The 17,937-nt window shown below is 52.4% G+C and overlaps 2 protein-coding genes across 6 annotated transcripts in view; both read right to left on the bottom strand.

The window, feature by feature from the left end:
* TRIM14 (tripartite motif containing 14) overlaps positions 1-3,361 on the bottom strand; it is a 52,115-nt gene extending 48,754 nt beyond the window's left edge. For all 4 annotated transcript variants that reach the window (XM_016961305.4, XM_063788459.1, XM_520143.9 and 1 more), the window contains exon 1: positions 1,393-3,361. In XM_016961305.4, coding sequence (XP_016816794.2) covers positions 1,393-1,599 — 207 coding nt within the window. In that variant the 5' untranslated portion in view covers positions 1,600-3,361. The remainder of the gene's footprint in view (positions 1-1,392) is intronic.
* Positions 3,355-17,937, bottom strand: part of CORO2A (coronin 2A) — a 71,463-nt gene continuing 56,880 nt past the window's right edge. Inside the window, exons 4-12 of one of the 2 annotated variants that reach the window (XM_520144.8) lie at positions 17,164-17,313; positions 15,398-15,577; positions 14,545-14,661; positions 13,318-13,422; positions 12,159-12,255; positions 10,971-11,083; positions 10,534-10,624; positions 8,916-9,190; positions 3,355-7,281 (exon numbers count right to left, since the gene is read on the bottom strand). In XM_520144.8, coding sequence (XP_520144.3) covers positions 7,150-7,281; positions 8,916-9,190; positions 10,534-10,624; positions 10,971-11,083; positions 12,159-12,255; positions 13,318-13,422; positions 14,545-14,661; positions 15,398-15,577; positions 17,164-17,313 — 1,260 coding nt within the window. In that variant the 3' untranslated portion in view covers positions 3,355-7,149. The remainder of the gene's footprint in view (positions 7,282-8,915; positions 9,191-10,533; positions 10,625-10,970; positions 11,084-12,158; positions 12,256-13,317; positions 13,423-14,544; positions 14,662-15,397; positions 15,578-17,163; positions 17,314-17,937) is intronic. The other variant, XM_009456983.4, reaches the window with a different exon arrangement.

The raw sequence follows: 17,937 nt of genomic DNA, 5'->3' as shown, positions 1-17,937 counted from the left end.
CCAACTGCTTATGTCATTTTAATGTAAATTCTTGGTAAACAATTTAGGAACTGCTTCTTCTTTTTTCCTTAAAAACTTATACGTAACTGCTGCTAATCAGAGTGAATAGTCACAGAAATTCGAATCTATGGTCCCAGTTGGCCATCCTCAAGCTTTAGGCTTGGATAAACTCTGTACTTAATCATATTTTCTGAATCTTATTACTTCAAGTTGACAGTAGGTAGTGGGTAGGGGGATGGACAAATGGATGGGTGAGACTCTTGAGCCAGATCTGTGGAAAGCAGCCTTGTTAATTCTGAATAACAGTTTTTCAAGGAGGCATTATTGTAATTACAGCCATTTCATACGTTAAAAAAAGGAAGGGTCTGGTGGCAGGGACAGGTCTTGAGCCCACGACTCCACTGGATTGTCCCCCATGATCCCCTTTTCACCTTGGAGTTCTAAGGTTGTCACAGTGTGGTGGTCTGGAGTCATGCAGTACCGGAGAAAGGCTCACGATGGGGCTGAATTCATCACAGAAGACTTCTTGGAGACAAGTGGTAGGATCAACATCTGTCAGACATGAGGGCCTACCTCACCCAGGCTTCATGAAACCCAGAGAGAGAGAAGGATTTGAGAGAAGCCACAGAAAAAGTCAGCTGGGAAGCTGGAGCAGGAGCCCAGAGCCCCTGGGCACTGTTAGGATTATGCATGGGTGAGGGTTCCATGGTGACAATGGCCCTGTTGGGGGCATCTGGCTAATGGAGTCCTGGGTTCAAGACCTGCCCCTGCCTCCAGAGCCTTCCTCTTGTGGCCTATAAAATGGCTGTAATAATAATGGCTCACCCAGGGCTGCTATGAGCAGGAATGGGAGTGTCTGTGTGGCCGGGGAGGGGAGAGGAGGTAGGTAGTGACAGCTGAGGCTGCTCCCAGGGCAGTCAGGCCGTCCTCAGCTCAAAGTTCACAGGCCCTTTCTGTGGACTGCAGATTAAGTAAACCTGAGATGTCTGTGTGGCTTTCTGAGCTACACAGGGCTGTTTATTAAGAGGGAGAGTTTGTACCTCTGTTAACTAAAAGGCAGACTGTCTTCCAGCTCAATGGCAGTGTGGTGGATCGGCCATGGTGGACACGGTCAAGGACATCTGGGTACCAGCCTGGGCTCCCAACCTCTCACTCCTAAGCCCACCTTTTCTGAAGCTCAACTGATGGCTTTGGCTCGCCTTTGCCCTTCCTTGGGTCTCAGGCTCCCGCTCTGAACTTTCGGTCGACCGCTTAGACGCCCTCTGGGGCACCTTTGGTTTCCAGGTTGTAACCCGCCACTGGCCACGGCCAGGCACGCCCCCTCCTCGGCCGTTATGCCTGGGCTGGCTCCCCCAACTCCCGCGCGGCGAACCCCGTCCCCATCGTCCCCACCTGCACGTGCACCGCTGCCTCCAGCGCCAGGCCCACAGGGTGGCCACGGTGCGCGCCCAGCACCGGGCAAAGCGCGCACACGCAGCGGCGGCAGCGGCGACAGAAGAGCTCAGCCACGCGGTCGCCATGCTCCGGGCAGCGCCAGCCGCATCTCTCGACCAGCTCCGACCTCCCAGGGGTCCGGGTCCCGGCCGCCGCGCCCGCCATTCATCTCCACCACCTCCGGCTCCCCGGGACACAGGGCGGGGCTCCCAAGGGAAACCGAAACCTCGGCCGTGGGCGGGGCGGCTCCAGGCCGGCCGGCCGACCGCTAGGAGGATGACAGCCCGCCGGGAGCAGCGTCGGGCCTCGGAGCATCCTCCGACCAGCAGGGTGCTCCGTCTGCCCGCCCAGGCCGGGAGGTGGCCCCACCAGAAATGGGAAGCTCCTAATGAGCCAGCTAGGAGAGGGTGGGCTTCCTGCTTAATGACGCTGGTCCAGTAACGCCCAGAAAACTGCAGCCCTGATGATGGGACCAAAGTTGGCTGTGACCTTCCGGGGGTGCTCCTCTCACTTTCCCTTGATCCTCTCTTGCCCTTTTCCCGGGAAAGATAATCATTCCGACAACTGTAAGATACCTTTATCAACCTCAAATAAGGACACAGAGATTCTCCAATTGAGTTTATTTCGGACTGAGCAGAAGGATTGCAATTCGGGAATAAATGTGCCATGGCACCCAAGGGGTGGGGACGCGGAGTACTCAGGGAGGCAAAGGAAAGCAGAGGCTTTTAAAGGCAAAACGAGGAGGATTGCATATATTGGTGTTTTTTTTTTTTTTTTTGGAGACGGAGTCTCGGTCTGTCGCCCAGGCTGGAGTGCAGTGGCGCCATCTCTGCTCACTGCAAGCTCCGCCTCCCGGGTTCACGCCATTCTCCTGCTTCAGCCTCCCGAGTAGCTGGAACTACAGGCGCCCGCCACCACGCCCGGCTAATTTTTTGTATTTTTAGTAGAAAAGGGGTTTCACCGTTTTAGCCAGGATGGTCTCGATCTCCTGACCCCGTGATCTGCCCGCCTCGGCCTCCCAAAGTGCTGGGATTATAGGCGTGATCCACCGCGCCCGGCCAGATCGTTTTAAAATAATAATACTTGGTTACAAGAATTAATACAGGTGGCTTCAGTCCAAAAGTTGAACAGGCAGTTGCTGGGCAGATGTCCTCATATCATGGCTTTTGTGCAAGGTTGTGGTTCTTTGTGCAAGGTTGCAGTTTGGTGGAATCTTTTGCAATAATAGTTCCTGTTACCAGGCAAATCGTTGATGAGGGCCCCCCACTTCATGGCCTCCCAGCACCATTTAGTTTGTTTGAGACAGGGTCTGGCTCTGTTGCCCAGGCTGGAGTGCAATAGTGCGATCATAGCTCACTGCAGCCTCTAACTCCTGGGCTCAAGTGATCTTCCCACCTCATTCTCTGGAGTAGCTGGGACTACAGGAGCACCATTTAGTTTGGTTTTGACGTAAGTGACTCTGTTTTGGTACTGACAACTTTCACACACACACCGCCACCCCAAATTCCAGTTGCCCCCCAGGCTCAAGTCTCGACTTCCACTTATAAAGCCCTCAGCTCTTTCTTAAGATCCTTGGTCTCCGCCCTGCCTATGCTCCACCCTGTGCTTTTTCAAGACTGGGGGACGTGCAGTTTACCCTGCTTAGAACATTCTTCTTCCCAAATGCCCTTTGCCCTGAGTATTCCAACTTATTCTGCAGGTTTCTACCTTACTATCTTTTCCTCCAGGAAGCCTTCCCTCCTTCTCCTTCCAGAACAGCCTATGCTTTCCCTATCCTGGCCCTCCCCATTCACGCAGCCATGACTGAAAACTGGAGGGGGCAAAGACTGTCTGTTCTGCCTGTTTTCCAGCTTGGTGTCTGACTCCAACAGTAGATAGTTAATTGGTATTTGTGGAACAAATCAAGAAAAGGAAAGCTCCTTGTAGTAAAATGGCCAGATGTTTATTATTTTGTTACATTATTTCCATTGCACATTCCACATCTATTTATTTTCACTTTTATTTATTATCATTATTTTTCACAAAGGTACAAGGAATTTCAGAAACAACATTAAAACAATCATTCAAACTGTTTCAGGCACGGTTTCAATTAAAAGCATAGATTTGATTTCTGACTTCCTGTTTCCTTCTATGATACAATCTCAAGTTTTGTTTCAGGAAGCACAATTATTGTAGCGTTAAGGTGGATACCTGCCAAAGATCATCTCCTAGTGCTGTCCTCATTCTCAGAAAGTTCCTGAGTCAACAGAAAGGGGACGCCCAGGGTATGGAATAAGGAGATGAGAGCATGCTCTGCCAACTGGCTGGGACCTGAATGTGCTAGGCAAGTTCTACTACATCAGCTCAAGAACATAATCAAAAATGTAATTTAAAAAACAGATGGTTTAAAAAAATATCTGATAAAAATTACCTATCCCTCTCCCTTGCTGTGAAATAATTTAAATAATTTATTCTAGATGTAAAAATAATAATAAAAAAAAGTTTGTTCAAAGACACCTGTGTCCTGTTTGTTAAGTGTGCAGTCTGGGTCCCTTGGGGTGGAGGGAGCTGGCCAAGGAATGGCGTTGTGCAGAGGCATACCGGGAAGCTCTCTGGATGCAACCCCACCTCTACCGCTTGGCAGTCAGTGACCTTGGCATGATGTTTCTTCACTTCTCTGAGGCTAGGTCTTTGATTCTGAACATGGGGACTGTAATGCCTGCCTGACCTGTGTTAGAACAGCATGTGTCACTGAGTGGAGGTGGGAGGAATTTGTAAACTGTGAAGTGCTAGCCACACAGGTGGGAAAGGTAAGCCTATCCTGTAGAGCTCTGCTGCCCTGACAATGCCTGGGATTTGGCCTTCTGTTCTGGAGCACACTAAGGCAATCTTGGCTAGTGCATCAGACGGGAGTGAGCCCCAGTGACTGAGTAAATGGAGAATAAGACAAGGAACACGAGCATCTGGCCTGTGCAGACATACAAGCAGAATAAACCACAGCTGGGTAAGGGGCAAACAGGGGCACTGAACCCCCATCGTGCTGCAGCTGCGGTTCCCAGAGATGTTGAGGGAGGGCTTGGGACAACACTTCTGGGCTTTTAAGGAGCCACCAGGCAGGACTTAAGAGATCTGGGTTGAGTCCCAGCTCCTGTCTGGAGCTTGCTGTCCTCTTCATCTTTATTGCAAATAGGTACACATGCAGTCTTCCATCTTCACTGTACTGCAGATCACCTGTGGAGCTTATATGAACATACAGGCCCTACTCTGGAGATTCAGCTTCAGTTGGTCTGGAATGTGGCCTGGGCATCTGTATTTCCTGCACGCTCCCAAGGGAATTCTAATGTACACAGCTTGGGTTGAAACCTACCAGACTAGGTGGCCTCCTGCAGTCCCCACCTCAGCTCCAGAATCTAATCGCCCTGTGCAATGGAGATCATCTGCCCCTCCTTGGTAAGGAGGGACCAATTTCACTTCTAATCATTCCCAGTCTCTTGGTGGACTATTGTATTGACCACTGAACTTTAGAGTAGGGCTCGGAACACAGATTCACTAAGGAGGGACAAAGAAAAGCTTTCAGGCTAAAAGGGAACTTTGGGACCATCTGGTCCTACTTCTTTACCTCGTATAGTCATTTCAGAAGACCTCCTGGTTAGGTGGCCAGAGGCTCTGCTGGCATGTCTCCAGTGATGGGGGCCCCCTACCTCCTGGGGGACTCTTCTGTTAACTAGGGCTGAAATCTGCCCACATCATCCTGCAGGAGGCAGGCTGTGTACCTGAGGGCCTTGGTGGTGGCAGTCAGCAGTCATGGGCACAGCTCTGAAGTCTGCGTCCCTCCATAAGGGACAGCATCTATCCATATCAGGCTGATTCTGGTTGGAAAGGTTGGTTTTGACCACCTGCCTGTGTTGTAGAATTGGGTTGAATGCCTCTGACCCCTTGCCAGTGTCCGTTAGTTTCTGTAGCAAACCCAGATCACCCCACAGGTAGTTTTCTCTTAGGTCAAGGTTTCAGGTGGCAGATCCTGCAGAGAGCAGCTTGTTCCAGGGTACCCCTTGTTCAGATGAAGAAACTGAGACCAGAGAGGGCAGGACTTGCAAGAGGTCACTGAGTAAGCTGGGGCACAGCTGAGGCCAGAAGCAACAGATTTCTACTCTGTGGGCTGAGAACTGCATCAGACTCAAAAGAGCAAAAAGACAGACCCAGAAAAGCAGGATCTCAGCCCAGCCCTGCCATGAAACAAATATCACTTGCCTCTCTCTAGGCCTTAGTTTCCCCACCTGTAAAATGAGGAACTTGGGTCAAATCACTAGTTTTCAAACTTCTAAAAAAATTTTTTTTTCCTAGCAGAATTGTTTTTCATACTAGCCCAACATATAAAATAGAAGGGAGCTGTCTGGTTGGAATACAGTGTGGGGAAGGGAGACACAGCCTTCCTGCTTAGTCTTCCCCTATTCTCTCTTTTTTTTTTTTTTTGGAGATGGAGTCTCGCTCTGTCACCCAGGCTGTAGTGCAGTCCGCAATCGTGGCTCATAGCAACCTCCACCTCCCAGGTTCAAGCAATTCTCCTATCTCAGCCTCCCGAATAGCAGGGACTACAGACGCTCACCACCACGGCTGGCCAATTTTTTTTTTTTGAGACAGAGTCTCACTCTGTCACCCAGGCTGGAGTGAAGTGGCGTGATCTTGGTTCACTGCAACCTCCGCCTCCCAGGCTCAAGCGATTCTCCTGCCTCAGCCTCCCAAATAGCTGGGATTACAGGCATGCACCACCATGCCTGGTTAATTTTTTATTTTTAGTGGAGACGGGGTTTCACCATGTTGGCCAGGCTGGTCTTGAACTCCTGACCTCAGAAGATCCGCCCAGCTTGGCCTCCCAAAGTTCTGGGATTATAGGTGTGAACCACCACGCCCTGCCTAATTTTTGTATTTTTAGTAGAGACGGGGTTTCACCATGTTGGCCAGGCTGGTTTCTTTCTTTTTTTTTTTTTTTTTTGAGACAGACTTTTGCTCTTATTGCCCAGGTTAGAGTGCAGTGGCGCAATCTCAGCTCACTGCAACCCCCGCCTTCCGGTTTCAAGCAATTCTCCTGCCTCAGCCTCCCAAGTCGCTGGAATTACAGGCGCCTGCCACCACGCCCAGCTAATTTTTTTGTATTTTTAGTAGAGATGGGGTTTCACCATGTTGGTCAGGCTGGTCTCAAACTGCTGACCTCGTGATCCACCAGCCTCGGCCTCCCAACATGCTGGAATTACAGGCGTGAGCCACTGCGCCCGGTGAGACTGGTTTCAAACTCCTGACCTCAAGCAATCCGCCCACCTCAGCCTCCCAGAGTGCTGGGATTACAGGCATGAGCCACTGCGTCTGGCCCAGTCTTCCCCTATTCTCTGGACCACAGTTTGAAAATCACAGACAGGTCAACCTAGATCCTTCCAGCTCTAGTTTTCTACTGTGTTCTTTCCTCTTGAGAAGTTACAGCTCATCATGGGCCCTTAATAACAGAATTCAACAGAAGGCATCATCTGAAAACAAAGTCAATTCAGAAACTGTTGTTGCAAGAAGGCAAATAGAAAAACGGCACCATGTCCCACTGGAATCTCTTTCAGCGATGGAGAGTTTTGTTTTCTGGTAAAAAATATAGAAATAGTGGTTGTTCTTGAGGGGACTTGTGGTTTGGTTCTAAACCTCCCCACGGAGCCGAGTGGTGTCCCTGAGGGTGAGGAGGGCAGAGGTCTCTGCTCAGAGCTGCTCTGAGCCCATCCGCAAGTTTTTGATCTCCAGTTCCAACTGTTTGGCCTGGACCTCTCGCTGGGTCAACAGCTCCCGGAGCCTTCGGATCTCCTCCTGTTGCCGGTAGAACATCTGCAGCAACTGGGGAAGAAAGATCGGAAGGCAGGATCACCATGGTGTCAGGACACCAGCTGAAAGCTAAACCACTATCCCTCTTTGACTCAGAAAGGTGGAGGCGGTCACATTAACATGGCTGAGGCCTGATGGGGCTGTCACTGCATAGATCTTTTACAAACACCTTGTTTACTTCACCCAATAAATGAAATTCAAGAAGACTGGAATGTTTCAGATGTATTTTGCTTCCATAGATCCTCCATGAAATAGAGGAAAGGATGCCTGGCTCTGAAGTCTGGGGATTGGTGTTTTCGCCACCACTGAACTGTGTGACCTTGGGCAAGTTACTTACCCACTCTGAGCTTCCATTCCTTCCTCTGGAAAATGGGGTCAGAAAACTGCCCTCTGTGCAGAATGGGTGTTACATATTGAGTGATGCCCTAAGGGCCTCGTTATCCCACTGGAACGTTGTGACACCCCTATAAGGGTGGCAGTGCTAGTGTCCCCACTGTACCACCGTGGAAACGGAAGCTTAGAGACATTCAGTCTCTGGGTCTAAGATCCTAAATTAGTACTCAGCAGAGCCAGGATCAGAATCCATCTGTGAGATGCCAGCCTCTGTGTTCTTAGCCACTACAGACTGACTTCCAGGGCTGTTGAGAGAATTCAATCACATGCTGTATCAAAGTGCCTACCCCAGGATCTGCCACACAGTAGGCACTAAACAAATGTGGACTTTGAAAGCACAGAAAGTCCTATAATGTCAGAACTGGAAAGACTTTGATACCCACTAGGTCAAACCCTCTCCATTTTACAGATGGTTTCCCACCATCTTTTTTTTTTTTTTTTTTTTTTTGAGACAGAGTCTCACTCTGTTGCCCAGGCTGGAGCGCAGTGGTGTGATCCTGGCTCACTGCAGCCTCTGCCTCCTGGGTTCAAGCAATTCTCCTGCCTCAGCCTCCAGAGTAGCTGGGACTACAGGCACGCACCACCATACCCAGCTAATTTTTGTATTTTTAGTAGAGACGGGGTTTCCCCATGTTGGCCAGGCTGGTCTCAAACTTCTGGCCTCAAGAGATCCACCCGCCTCGGCCTACCAAAGTGCTGGGATTACAGGTGTGAGCCACTGCACCTGGTCCCCACCATCTTTTTTTTTTTTTTTTTTTAAGATGGAGTCTTGCTCTGTTGCCCAGACTGGAGTGCAGTGGTGTGATCTTGGCTCACTGCAACCTCCACCTCCCAGTTTCAAGCCATTCTCCTGCCTCAACCTCTCAAGTAGCTGGGACTACAGGTGTACGCCACCACACCCGGCTAATTTTTGTATTTTTAGTAGAGATGGGGTTTCACTATGTTGGCCATGCTGGTCTTGAACTCCTGACCTCGTGATCTGCCCGCCTTGGCCTCCCAAAGTGCTGGGATTACAGGAGTGAGCCACTGTGCCCAGCCTCCCACCATCTTTATGTATGCCCATCATTTTGGCATAAGATGGAGCTCACTGCCTGTTTGTTGAATGAATTAACAAAATGAGTCAAGCGACTAGGCCAGGCCACACAGCTGGTTATTCTTCTCATGCCTCATTTTCTCCCTTCTTTTCAGTCTGGATCTGTTCCCCTCCACCCCAGCTGCCCCATGTGAAAGGCCCACCCCGTCCTCCTTCACACCTCATTCTCTGTCTTTGGTGGGGGGCATTCGAAAACGTCAAAGCCATTTGTCAGCCAGGTTTTCTTCTCCTCCAGCCTGTGTTCTGCTGCCCACCTTGGCGTCTTCTCCTCCAACAGGGAGGAAGACCTCCAGCCATCTTCTGCAGCCAGCTTTTCTGTCTGATTCAAGAGCCGGGGTGAGGCTGGGGCCATGGAATTGAAGATAGGTCTCTCTGCAGGCAGTGGGTGGGGTCTCAGCAGCTCAGAGCCAGGCCTAAGGGACACCAGGATTGGGTCTGGAAGGGAAGCAGAGCCATGTGAGGACGGGGTGCCCACGGGCAGATGGGCATATGGGGCACCAATGACACAGGCAGGCATGCAGAGACACTCAGAGCCATGCAGACCCATGCAACATGTGTGGGAAATACAGCTACCTGTGGACAGGCCCAAACCCACAGAGCAGGGCTAACAGATACAAATACCCACGTGTGCCACCCTCAGAGTGAAGCTTGGTTTGTAGGAACAGCACGGTGCGTGCACTGAAGCAGCCCCCAAACACTTCAAACTCACATGAGACCTTGCCCTTGCTTTGTAAGGACAGTCCCACCCACACTGCACCCCACCATCTACCAAGTTCATTAGTTCTCTCACCACCTCCAGAAAGCAGGGGAGGCTGGCATCATGGCTACAGATGAGGAAACTGAGGCCCAGGGAGCAAAACCTACTTAAGGTTATCCAAAACTAGGACTCGGCCCTGGTCCGCTGCCCCCCAAGGCAGAGGCTCTTCCAGTACACCAGGAGGCCCGCTCAGCCACTGGGGTGGGGGTGAAGGAAGTTTGTGGGGGTGGAAAGGAGAGGGAGCAGCTGGGGTGGCTGCTTCTGCTGGGCTGGCCCTCGTGTTGGCAGGAGCGGGAGAGTGGCTCAGGACAGGCAGAGTGGGCAGAGGGACCTGGGTGGGGGTTGCTGCCTGGAGGGCTTCTTGGGTCAAGAAGAATTGCAAAAGGCCAGGCCCAGTGGCTCGCGCCTGTAATCCCAGCACTTCGGGAGGCCGAGGCAGGTGGATCACTTGAGGTCAAGAGTTTGAGACCAGCCTGGCCAACATGGCAAAACCCCCATCTCTACTAAAAATACGAAAAATTAGCTGGGCATGGTGGCACGTGCCTGTAGTCCCAGCTACTCAGGAGGCTGAGGCATGAGAATCACTTGAACCTGGGGGTGGGGTGGAGGTTGCAGTGAGCTGAGATTGTACCACTGCACTCCAGCCTGGGCAACAAAGCGAGACTCTGTCTCCAAAAAAAAAAAAAAAAAAGAAAAAGAATTGCAGAGGTAGGGGTGGGGAACAGGGACAGGGAGTCTGGCTGAGGTGGTCCAGGCACCCCACATAGCCCCAGAGTGTAAAGAAGCTTTCCGTGGGGCAAAGTCCCTTGAGTTGGAGTTTTCTGAGCTCTTGGGTCAAGCCCCCTGACTTTCTGGACCTGTATGTGACCATGCTACCCACTGGGGACTGAAGGTCAAGGGCATGGCTTCTGAGGTTATGAGAGAAGAAAAATCCAGGCCCAACCCCTCTCAATTGCTTGGGGCCACTGGGCACGCCATGTTCCTGCCACATTTGCCTGGGCCTCTTCTCTGCCTTCCTCACCTCGATTCATCCCGCTGAGCCACTCCTGGGCCGTCAGGGAGGGCTGGGCCCCTGCTGTTGGAGGGTATATGTCCTCTTGGTAGGATTCTGACTGCAGGAGAAATCCAGACAGTGAGGAGGGTGGTAGGGTAGGCTGCTCAGATGGGAAAGGCCCTTAGACCTGGGAGTCCAGGCTCTCACCAAACCCTGCTGAATTGAGGAAACTGAGGCCCAGAGAACAAAGGGACTTGCCCGAGGTCACGCAGCAGCTCAAGAACAGAGGTGGACCGAGACCCAGGACTCCTGACGCCCACTGATGTCACACTGGCTGTGAGAAAGGCCGCTCTGTGGCTGCCCCATGAACGTGGGCTCCAGGCTCTGGTGCCCGACAGCCCTGGGTCTGTCTTCTCCAGGACAGGTTCCCCACCTGCCTCCCATGCGGTTCCGACTGCCCTTACCCGCCGGGGCACAATCATGGAGATGGGCTCGATGAGGCTTTTGGTTGTGATCAGCTTGTAGAAGCGGAAGATCTCGCAGGAGGACACGTCGAGTCCTCTCTTTGGCATGACACCTGAAGGCAGACAGGGAGGGCCAAGAGGTTCTGGCTAGGCTGGGGCCACAGTGTTAGGGCCAAAGCCAGGCTGCACACCTGGACCTGAACAGAGACCAGTCTCCTCCCAGAAAACAGCTCAGGGACAAATACCTATACTGGGCTGGGCCCTATGTTGGGAAATGGAGTTGAATTAATCAGACTCTTCACCTTCAAAGATTTAAATTATTTTAGCTAAATTTTTTTTCTTTTTGACACAAGGTCTCACTCTGTTGCCCAGGCTGGAGTGCAGTGGCACAATCATAGCTCACCGCAGTCTCACACTCCTGGGCTCAAGCGATCCTCCTGCCTTAGCGTCCCAAGTAGCTGGGACCACAGGTATGCACCTCAATTTTTTTATTTATTTGTAGAGACAGGAGTCTCACTTTGTTGCCCAGGCTAGGCTCGAATTCCTAGGCTCAAGTGATCCTCCAGCTTTGGCCTCCCAAAGTGCTGGATTAGCTGAACTTTTATAGGCAGTTTGCTCTGCTTAAGGTTCCCCATCTCCATCCCCACAGCTCCTGTGACCCAAATGCTCTTAATCAAACCGCTCCAGATTCCTTTTGAGTAGGGTTAGCAGGGTGCATCTTTCTCCAGTCCTTTACTTTTAATCTAGCCATGTCTTTATGTTTAAAGTGGGTTTCTTGTAGATTACAGAAATATAGCTGTGTTTTTAATCCTCAAGCACACTTAGAAAGGAACTGAGGACTGCTTCCTAGAGGCTCTTTTAGGTCAGCCCTTTCCATCTCTGCTCTTGTGGTAACTGCTTAACCTTGACCTAGAACACATCCCTCTCTCCCCTGCTGGGCTCTGCTTCCTCTTTCAGTTCCTCCAATGTTGCCTCCTCTGAGAAGCCTTCCCTGACTTCCTCCTTTGTGCTGTTGCACACGTCAAGTACAGCCCCCACCAAGTCAGAGTGTTGCTATGCTGTCTCTCCTCCCATCTGACTCATCCCTGTCTCCCCACACCCCGCACTGAAGCCCTGACCCCGATTCTCCCACCTCGGCCTCCCGAAGTGCTGGGATTACAGGCATGAACTTCAGTGTCCCTCACTTACCGATCCCCTTCTGTGGGTTATAGGAGCGGTACTCAGTCAGGTAGCTCAGGTGAGGCTTGTCAGCGCTCACCTCGTAGTAGCGGATGTTGCCATCTCCCTGAGGAGGAGGAGAAGGAAGAGGAGGGTGAGATTCAGAGCTGGAGCTCATCAGCTCATCAGCAACGCAGCCATGCGGCAAAAACCTGGCTTTTTTTGATGATTGGCAAACCCATCTCACTCAAGGGAACACCAGGAAACTGGGGGCCCTGTCATCAAGGCAGGAGGGTGATGAGGGGATCTTCATTTTATTTTATATTTTATCTTATTTTTTTGAGACAGGGTCTCACTTTATTGCCCAGGCTGGAGAGCAGTAGTGCAATCACAGCTCATTGCAACCTCCTGGTCTCAAGCCATCTTCCCGCCTCAGCCTCCCGAGTAGCTGGGACCACAGGTGTGTGCCACCACGCCTGGCTAATTTTTTATTTTTTCATTTTCATAGACATGGGGTCTCACTATGCTGCCCAGGCTGGCCTTGAACTCCTGGGCTCAAGTGATTCTCCCACCTTGGCTTCCCAAAGTGCTGGAATTATAGGCATGAGCCACTGTGCTGGGCCTGGGCCCTTATTTTAATATTCAATCCTCCCCCACCATGACCCAAAGCCCACCCTTTTTCCTCTAAGACAGAAGCTCTGGGAAGACAAGTCCAAATCCCGCTCCTATCTGAGAGCAGCAGCAAAAGTCAGAACTGGGGTGGCCTCAGAGGTCATCCAGAAGGTCTTACCATGGGGAATATTTCTGGTTGTCATAATGACTTGGATGGAGGGGGAGAGATGCTGTTCTTGGCATTGGTGGGCAGGGGCCAGGGCTGCCAGATATGGGATAGTCCTACCCAGTGGAGACCTGTTCTGCCCCCAGTTTAGCAGGTGCCCCTGCTGAGAAACACCAATGGTCCCCCCATATCTGGGCCTGGAGTTGAGAAGAGACAAGGTCAAGGTGTCCAGCCAGAGCCCTGGCTCCAGGTGTTCCTAGGGAGCCAGGAGGGTGGGAGGGGTTACTTCTCACAGGGAAAGAGTGGCCAGCGAGGCCTGCCCATCCCTGCCCTGTGTTCCCAATGGCCCCAGGCTGCTGTCTGCCCGTCTCAGGGGTCCAGGCGGTCACCTCCCTCCCGTGCCAAGCCGACCTTCCCCACCACGTAGAGCATGCTGGTGTCTGCGTCATAGAAGGGAAACAGCACGCCCGAGGAGCCGTCCAGGTCCTCCTCCATCAGAGGCACAGAGAGGTTATCCTGCAGGGGAAGGGGAGGCAGGGAAGGCCTGGGTCACTCCTGGGGGCCCTCAGTGGTGCTCCCGGAGATAAGAATTGCTGCCATGGTGCTCTGGGCGAGAGTGTGTGTGTCAGAGAAAAAGTGTGATTTTTTTATATGTGTGTGCGGGGGGAAGATGTCCCTGGTTCTTGAGTTCCAATGTGTGGGCTACTCTCTAGTGGAGATGACATCTTAAAGGCACTAAAATGCTGCTGCCACCTATTTTGTCAGCTTTCTGCCCTTAACAAATCACTTTTTTTTTTTTTTTGAGACAAGGTCTAACTGTCACCCAGGCTGGAGTGCAGTGGTGCGACCATAGCTCACTGCAGTCTCAAACTCTTGGGCTCAAGCGATCCTCTCGCCTCAGTCTCCCAAATAGCTGGGATTATAGACATGCACCACTGCACCCAGCTGATTTTTTGCAGAGATGGGGGTCCTGCTGTGTAGCTCAGGCTGGTCTCGAATTCGTGGCCTCAAGTGATCCTCCCGCCATGGCCTTCCGAAGTGCTGGGATTACACGCATGTACCACCATACCTGGCCATAACAAATCACTTTTGACACACCCGATCTCATTCCAATCTTCCCCTACCTGTTTTTTAAAATTTATTTTAATAGATGAGGAAGGAGACTCAGAGAGAAAATGTGATTTGTCCAGTCTTTGAAACTCTGTCAAATGCTCCCTCAAAACACTACCGCCAGCTTGGCCCTCACCCTACCCTGCTCCACCCTCAGCTGTCCCGATGAAAGCTCCTTCTCCCCATACCCGTTAGTACCTCATTTGCTCCAGGTGCACCCTCAGCCCAGATGGCCCTCTCCTCCCTTCCTCCTAGTCCTGGTCCCAGACTCAGCTACCTCCCCTCCTCTAGCCAATGGACTCCCCTGGGTCCTGACCCATCTCCCTCCTTGGGTGGCAAGATACACAGGGTCTGTGCTCGCCCGGGGTTGTCAGCATCTCCCTGCCATTCATCCCCGGATCCCCAGCACCTGGCAGTCTACGCTAAATGTGTGTGTCATAAATGGGTGTCTAAATGAATGCATGCATGAATGAATGACGCTGGCTCTCAGCTGAGGGGTGATGGTGAGGGGTGGGGTGCAGCCCTCACCTGGTCCCACAGGGCCACCTGCCGGTTGTTCCATCGGGATGTGCCTGTGGACATCAGCTTCTTCAGGTTCCCCAGAAACAGCACTTTGCTGGCCCGGTGCCCTTTGTAGCTGGCCTCCTGGAGGGACATGTGCGGTCGGTATTGGAGAGACGCTGGAGGATCGGGGGTAGCTGGGGTTTCTGGCCTCCCTGCTTTGCTTATGCCACCGCTCCACCTGGGAGGCCTCCCTTTCTCACCCCAGCTCTGCCTGGAGATTCTTCCCAGGGGCACCACCTGGATCCCTCTCATCCACGTGGAGTCTCTCCCCACTATCTTTGTTAAGAGCTATTTTTCTGAGCAAGAACAGAAACAAACTTCTGCCCAGCGCCCTGTTCTTGCTGAAAGAGTATCAGGCATCCCTACAGGGGCGGGCACTGTCACCTGGCCTGTCTTATCTAATCCTTGGAGAGGAAGGACTAACAGCCCATTGTTGCAAATGAGAAAACAGAGGCTCAGAGCAGGAAGCGCTTGCCCAAGGCTGCACAGTGGCTAAACAGTGGTATCGTCGGCTCTCCTGACCCCCTGGCCAGAGCTGAGGCACGCCAACAAGCTTTGGAGTCAGACCAGGTTCAGATCCCAGCTCTCCATGGGGGTGAGTCATTTCATCTCTCACGGGCCTCAGTTTTCTCATCTGCAAAATGGAAAGGACATATCCCACCTTCCAGCAATCCCGAGAGGACAGACAGGGATGCCGCCTGTGAAGGCGCAGCCCAGACGCTGACAGCATCACTGTCCTGTTCTCTGAAGCCTCTCTCTGTCCCCACTCTGCCCCTTGCTCCTCTGAGCCTGAGCCAGCCCCTGGCCCAGAACTGACCTGGAGGACGGTCCCTGCTCGGGGGTCAATAACCCGAATCTTGCGGTCTTTGCAGGTGGTGGCCAGCAGGCTGCCGTTGGTGTTGAAGGACATGGAGAGGATCACATCTTGGTGACAGCTAATCGTACTCATGGGGCTTGTGATGAGAGACTCCTTTGTATCCAGGTTCCAGATCATCACCTGCATGGCAGAGAGCCAGCTCTGAGCACAGGGGCCACCCTGCCCCTGGGCCTCATAGTCACATGCTGGCCAGGATGCAGTGAAACACAGTATCCCTGGGAGGGTGGCGCAGCTGGCAGCCTGGCCAAGAAGCCTCAGTGGGAGGATGATGTGCAGGCTGAAGCTGCTTGTGGCAGGAGGGGGAATCCCAGGGCCAGGCTGTCTAGTGGTGAAAGGAAAACGCCACCTGCCTCTGAGCAACAAAACATCCATGCTGGGAGGACCCCAGGGAACCAGCTAATCCAGGCGGTTTCAGTTATTAGCAGCAGTTTGCACCTCCCACAGATCAACAGGGCTGTATGTTTAGCTGCACAGGCTGTGCATGCAGAGCTCCAGGGCAATCCATTCCTATAGACTAGGACGTGACTAGTGCCCCCTGAAGTTGGGTATAGAACAACCAGCACAAATACACGCAGCAGCTCTGCAGACACCCCATACAAACAGATGAGAAAGCGCTGTGGATCGGAAGAGCGAGGGCCCAGGTTCCCTCAGTGCTCCCCACAACAATTTTAGTTATTTATTTTTGAGACAGGATTGCCCAGGCTGCAGTACAGTGGCATGATCATGGCTCACTGTAGCATCAACCTCCTGGGCTCAAGTGATCCTCCAACCTCAGCCTCCTGAGTAGCTGGGACTACTTGACACATGCTACCATACCTGGCTAATTTTTTCTATTTTTTTGTAGAGACGGGGTCTCACTATGTTGGCTGGTCTCAAATCCTTGGGCTCAAGTGATCCTCCCACCTCAGCCTCTCAAACTGTTGGGATTACAGGTGTGAGCCACCATGTCCAGCCCCCACCTCCCTTTTATCCAACACAGAGGGTCCCGAGGTGTCTCTGTAAACCCCTATAGTGTCAAAAGGAAAGAACTGAAAGGCCATAGCTATGGTGCCACCAATTCCATTTGTGTACAGATTGGGAAACTGAGGCCTAGAGAAGTCAAGGCACTTTCCCAGGCTATAGTGCAGGTCAGAGACTGAGTCGGAATAGAATTGAGGTCTCCTGTACTGTGGGTCCCAATCTACAGGGCCTACTGCCTGCATGCCTGGTTGTCAGTGGAGCAGGGTCAGGGGAACGATTTTCCGGGCAGTGCCATCCCATCCACTCTGGGCAGGCTATAATGAGTTGAACAGGGTTCCCCCAAAACTCATGTCCACCTGGAACCTCAGAATGTGACCTTATTTGGAAATGGGGTCTTCGCTGCTGAAATTAGTTAAGATGAGATCATAGTGGATTAGGTGGGCCCTAAATCCAATGATAGTTGCTCTCCTCTTCCTATAAGGAAGACAGGTACACAGAGAGAAGGCCGTGTGAAGACAGAAACAGAGCCTGGAGTGACGCAGCTATAGCCAAGGATGCCTGGAGCCACCAGAAGCTGGGAGAGGCATGGAAGGATTCTTCCCTAGGGCATCTGGAGGGAGCTGGCTCTCCCAACACCTTGATTTTCGATTTCTGGTCTCCAGAACTGTGACAGAATACATGTCCATTGTGTTCCAGTTTGTGGGAACTTGTTGGGGCTGCCCCAGAGAAAGAATACCCAGACTCACCTTGTAGTCATAGCCAGCACTGAAGAGGATGTTGGCGGCCGTGGGGTGCCACTCTACCAGGCCTACTCTGCGCGCGTGGCCCACGAGTTCCTTCCTGTAGGCCGTGAGGTTCCTGGTCAGCAGCTGCTTGGGGATGCTCCAGATCTTAATCTGGCAGGGGAGACAGGGCCCAAGGCAGCATTAGCCAGGGCACCTTGGCACCGTCACCAGCCTAAGCCACAGATCTGGCAGTGACCAGCAGAAGGACCAAGGGAGCTCTCTCCATAGCCACCTCCCACTCAGTGGCTATGGGCACTGAGGGGCAGTGGAGGGGCAGCTGAGGGTCCTCAGACAGACAGGGGCTTCCCCAAGCTCCTCCAGCCCGAGCAGGGGCCAGCGCTGACCAGGGATGAGTCTAGGCCTCCAAATCTGCCCTTGAGAGATCTTTGTCATCCTGCTGGCCTGAGGTGGTGGGCAGGTGGCTGGGTTTCAGGCCTGTCTCCTAAGCTAGGATATCCCCAAAGTACAGTGTTCTTCTTGTCCCAAAGGCCCAGGGTAGAGCCTCAAATGCCAGGATGAAGGGTTTAGGCTGCATCCTCAGGCACTAGGGAGCCGGCGAGGTCTCTGCAGCAGGGCAGGGACAAACTTCTTGCTTTGGAGGTGCACCCTGGATGGCCTGCAAGAGGAAACTCTGAAGGTCAGGAGGCTGGGCTGGATGGGGTCATGGGCCTGTATTTCATGGTGAGGGCCTGAGAAGAGGTGCTGGGACTTCCTTCCAGAGTAGTGTTGTCTGAA

This window comes from Pan troglodytes, chromosome 11 (assembly GCF_028858775.2).
Source record: "Pan troglodytes isolate AG18354 chromosome 11, NHGRI_mPanTro3-v2.0_pri, whole genome shotgun sequence".
Taxonomy (NCBI): Eukaryota; Metazoa; Chordata; class Mammalia; order Primates; family Hominidae; genus Pan; species Pan troglodytes.
This window is presented reverse-complemented; position numbering and strand designations above follow the sequence as displayed.